General features: G+C 37.3%; 1 protein-coding gene across 4 annotated transcripts in view; it reads right to left on the bottom strand.

Annotated features, from left to right (window-relative positions):
• Nucleotides 1–341: 341 nt before the first annotated feature.
• The window catches only part of MYEF2 (myelin expression factor 2), a 35155-nt gene continuing 30037 nt past the window's right edge, over nucleotides 342–5459 (bottom strand). For all 4 annotated transcript variants that reach the window (XM_084775530.1, XM_084775533.1, XM_084775531.1 and 1 more), the window contains one exon: nucleotides 342–690. In XM_084775530.1, the coding sequence (XP_084631656.1) occupies nucleotides 527–690 (164 nt within the window). In that variant the 3' untranslated portion in view covers nucleotides 342–526. The remainder of the gene's footprint in view (nucleotides 691–5459) is intronic.

Below are 5459 nucleotides of genomic sequence, written 5' to 3'. Positions count from 1 at the left end.
CCCTCCCCCCAAAAAAACCAAAAACAAACAAACAAAAAAAACGAAACAAAAAAAAAATCCTCAACTTTAGAACGTAACACTTAATTACTACTCTTTATAAGCAGACAGAAGTAATTTAAACCAAACCAAAATCACATCCTAATTTGTCTAAGCCCTTTCTTTTCATCAACAATTACATATGAAGCAGAGATTTTAAAAGGAAAAAAAAAAGTATTTGTTAACTTACAATAAGGCTGGGGAAACTAGAACAAACAAACTCTACTACTGAAAACAACAAAATGGCTTATTTCATGAAAAATGGTGTGTTCATCCATTGAAACTGAATGATCAGACTTGCCGTCTTTAGAAACTCAAACTTGAGATAATGAAAATCACAGTATATTTTTCAACATTATACTGTTAAAAGCTGGTGGGAGTTTTAAAAGTTCATTTTTACAGCATTTGTAAGCATACAACATTACTAAAAAATGACTTTTACTAGGAGATTTAATAAACAGATGAAGGAATGGTCCAACCATGCTTGAAATTATGCATTACGATCCAAGCGAACATCGATTTCCCTGCCACTGATTTTGATGCCATTCATTATTCTGCAGGCCTTTTCAGCTGACTCTGGGGATTCGAACCTAACTGTCCCACAGCCTTTTGACTTGCCATTCTCCATCTTTATTTCTGCAAACATTACATGACCTGTAAAAGGAGAGTTACACAATTACTAGTCCATTTAAATGGGTTCCATTTCACTAGACAAGTTTTGAACTCCTCATAGCAATTGAGATAGATCACAGGTACTTTGGTTAAACATACTAATTAATAATAAGATACATATATATAAGCACTATCATTATATAGTCTGAATATAATTCCTATATAATGAATATGTATACATACATATTAGCTTACATAAAACTGTCCATAAATCTAGTTTCTGCCAGGTCATAAATGGGCCCACCAATTCTACTTTTCAACTACTATGACAAAGCCATCAATTCAATTTGGATTGGAAATCTTAAAGGATGGCATCAAATAAGTAAATGATTATAAAAAGACAGATTTAAAACAGTAAAGATAAAAATAATGATGTTACAGAGAAACTTCAGACAACAAAACCTAACAACTGTTTTTATACAATTAACAACACCATGAGCTCTAGAGTAAATCTATAGTTACTGTATGATCAGTAACATCGGAAAACAAAGTAGCCTTAGAACACCTCACTTAAAACAAGAGGCTGAGAGTAAAGAGGAGTATTAATCACCTGTAAACAAAGACAGACCAGGCCAATCAAGACGCCAATAATCCAACCTGAATAGGCTATACCTTAAGGGCACAACTAACTACTTATCTTATACTTCCCCACACTGGATGCACCTGTCATCAAATCATGTTAAACTTTGAATATCACAGCAGCTAAATTACTGTGTACTAATTTTAGTCTGTTAACCAAATTCCACATTCAGACAAACGTAGTTTTACAAAGGGACAAAAAAGGAAGATGGAAAAAAGTAAAAGGTGAGGGTCTATCAAGAAGTAAAGCCATTTCCAGATGAAGGAAATGAATATTATTCTTAATGAATAAGCAAGATTGCTCTCCTGTTAAGTACTTTAGCTGAATGATCTCTTATCTATAACAGCCTAGTCTATTTTTTTTCTCATCCACTTTCCATTGCATTTCTTCTTAAAGGCAACTGATAACCAATCTTTCACCTTCTCAACACTAACTAATCAAAAGACAATGTCAGACTGATTCAAAACCACAACTTGTAAAGTAAGCCAGGAAATTATACCCCTAAGAGTTGAAAGACAGACTAATCCTGGAAATTTTACTTAACGACTGAAGTAGACTGAAATAATATTTAGCCCACAACTAGTAAAATAGGGGGGAAAAAAGCCACTAATCTTATCTTCTAGGGGAAAAATAAAATCACAGAATGACATTGAGACACATATGATAAAGGAAACATTAGTGGTTGTCTTGCTCAGGGTTACTGTTGCTATGATAAAATCCATGAACAAAAGCAAGTTGGAGAGAAAAGGCTCATTCAGCTTACTCTTCCGAATTACAGTTCAGTATCAAACAGTGAGAACTGGACCTCACAGCAGGGCACGGCACCTGGAGGCAGGCGCTGACACAGAAGACATGGAGGAATACTGGCTTACTCCTCATGGTTTGCTCAACATGCTTTTTTAGAGAACCCAGGGCCACTAGCTCAGGGATGAAAACACCCACAATAGATTGGTCCCTCCCATATCAATCATTAATTAAGAAATGTCCAACGGGGTTGCCTACAGCCTGATGTTAAGATCTTATGGAAGCATTTTTCAATTGAGGCTCCCTCCTCTTAAGATGACTCTAGCTTGTCAAGTTGACAGAAAATGAGCCAGTACAGTGGTAGACAGTGTAACCTCTAAAATGCTCCAGCATATCGGGAACTGGCACCCAGAAAGGAGCAACTCCACTAAGGCAGCATGCTTTGACACATGCCAGCATGCACGTACAGTAATCTCCAAGGATTATGGGGAATTTTATGAACTTTGAAGCTGGAGGTTCTCTTATTCTAATTTTACTTAAAAACTTAAGTTATTCTAAATGCCACAGCATAGGGTTAAAAACAACAACAACAAGGTTTACAAGAGCAAGAACCCTGAAAATATGCTATTATCTCTTACATAAACCATTTTTCACACAAGATTCTCTTCCCATATTCCTCCTAAATTGTCCCTGTTGGTTTAGGGAATGATCACTCAGGCATCCAGGCTCCTGACCTCACCACGAACTCATCTACTTGACAAGGCCTATCGCCTAAGACACCAGAGCCCTCTCAGTCTGGATAGCTATACTATAGAGATCAGTCTACATACACCTGTTTTCATGGTTAGACCCAAGATACCCAAGTAAGACGATACACGGAGTCTGAAGTCGCTGACTGGCCTGCTTACTTCCAGGACTGGGGGTTGTGAGCCAGAGTCTTGCACATACCAGGCAAGTGCTTTAATGCTAAACCACATTACATCCTCGGCTTCTAGGTTTATTTAGTTTATTCTATTTTTAACTTTTTGACCCAACACCCTCCCACCTCACCTATTCTGAGTGCTAAGATTACAGACACTCACTACTAAACCAAGTTCAATGCCACATTTCCCAACCCTATAAAGACATAAATTAAGATATTTTCTTTCTAAAATAAATAATTTTGGAGAGAAAGTTTCAAGTAATTATAATCAATCTGCCTAACTTTTTACATTCTGAGGATGTCTTCAATAGGCCTACTATCTTGCAGGATTTCAAGAAAATAAAAACAAGACTGACATTTTATCAACTGTATAGGACTAAGATCTGCCATAAGGAGGAGTACCACAAATTAGACACTGCTGTCACACAGAGCAGGGGTGAGATCTATTTAACACAATAAAAGAAAGCTTTCCACTTTATTGAGTCTAGGCTATTACTTTTAGAAATGGCATATATATTTTTAAAAATGCTGGCACCAACCGTAACTAAAAAATAAGCCAAATTAATACATTTATAAATAAATAATAAAAACTTTCTCCCTAAATAAAGCTATAACATTACTATCTGGAGTCCAATAATGGTGCCTTTGGGGGCTTACTAAACTCTAGAACTTGAAAACAGAAATTTTCTAAATTATTCTTGGTCTTGTTCTGTTTACGGAGATTTGAAAATATCTTTCCTGAATTATAAAGGCTGAGTATTGTAACTAGTCCACCACCAACAATTCACTACATGCACATTAGCATCACGGCACTTGGCCAGGGAGTTCTTTCCTGGCAGACATTGTGTCTAAAGTGCCACTTGGTTCTTCCTCAGCAAGGACATTTACTTAGCTGGCTTGAGCTCAGGAAAACAAAACACAGCAAATAAGTCAAACAAACAAACCTGCCTTTTATGGCTGAAGAGGTCATTCCTTGTTTGTGTCAGGTTAAAAGAACACTGTATTAAAACAGAAAAACGTTTTTCTCTGTGCACCCTTGACTGTCTAGGACTCACTCGCTTTGTAGACAGACCAGGGTGGCCTCAAATTCAGAGATCCCCCTGCCTCTGCCTTGCTGAGTGCTGGCATGCGCCACTGCGCGAGGCTTAATTTTTTAAAGATTATTTATTATGTTTTGCCTGAATGTATGCCTGCACGACAGAAGGGGCACAAGGTCTCACTACAGATGGTTATGGGCCACCATATAGTTGCTAGGAATTGAACTCAGGGCCTTTCAAAGACTAACCAGTGCTCTTAACATCTTGAGGTACCTCTCCAGCCCCCCAGAAAAACCCTTAATATTCATAAATAATGTGATACAACAGGAAACAATTGGCTCAATTTAAACATGTCAATACTCTGATAATATTTAATTCTGTTTTACTATAAGTTATTTTTTGCCATCAATATTAATGGTTTAAAAAATGAGATGACATGGAATTATGTAAATATGTAAAATTGAATTGCAGCTTTTATAACAGATTTAAAAGTTAAAAAGAAAACCAAAACTCTCATTAACCTTTTAACTAACAGTGTACTGGCTAGTCAACTTGACTCAACCTAGAATCATCAGAGGAAGGCGCCTCAGTTGAGAATATGATTTTCTCAATTCATGATCAACAGGGGAGGGCCCAGCCCATTGTGGGTGGTGTCATCTCTAGGCTGGTGGTCCTGGGTTCTACAAGAAAGCAAGCTGAGAAAGCCATGGGAGGCAAGACAGTAAGCAGCACTCTTCGATGGCCTCTGCATCAGCTCCTGCCTCTAGGTTCCTGGCTTGTTTTGAGTTCCTGTCCTGATTTGCTTCAATGAACAGCAATGTGAAAGCACAAGCCAAATAAACCCTTTCCTCCCCAATTTGCTTTTTGGGCACTGTGTTTCATCACAGCAATAGAAACCCAACTAAGACAATCAGCTAATTCAAAGGGGAAAGAAAAGAAGGAAATATAAGTTCATTTTCATTTAGCCACTATTTTTAAATGCAACTTTGGATACTTTCTCTTCTCACTACCATCTGTCAATGCTACCCCAGCCTAGCTTTGGCTGTCAAGTGTTGCTTCTACTGACCTCCGAAGAGCAACTGCTTACAGGGTGTGTGTACTTACTCTCCACAGGCTACCAACAGCTTCCAAACAATACACTACTCTGTTCTCTCTCAGTAGAGAACTGCCAACTCACTTGCTTTTGACGAGGTTTCTACAAGAACTGCCTCTTCTTCAAAAAATTAATGTAAAATAAAAGCGCCATTGACAGAACATCCTATACAGATTCATAGTGTAGATTCCTTGAAAACCTCAATAGCTGATTTTGTTCACCTCCAAAGTCTAGCAGACTGCCAAAAAAACCAGTGATCATAGACTTAATGAATGAATAACTGAATGAAGATTTAATCAGAGTACTTGTGAACATTTTATAACTCTTCTATATGTACAGAGATAATAAAAGGTACTAGCTTAAAAAGGTAAGAAT

Source organism: Acomys minous (genome assembly GCF_964271855.1).
Source record: "Acomys minous genome assembly, chromosome: 3".
Taxonomy (NCBI): Eukaryota; Metazoa; Chordata; class Mammalia; order Rodentia; family Muridae; genus Acomys; species Acomys minous.
The sequence above is the reverse complement of the archived record's forward strand: the minus strand, read 5'-3'. Positions and strand labels throughout refer to the sequence as shown.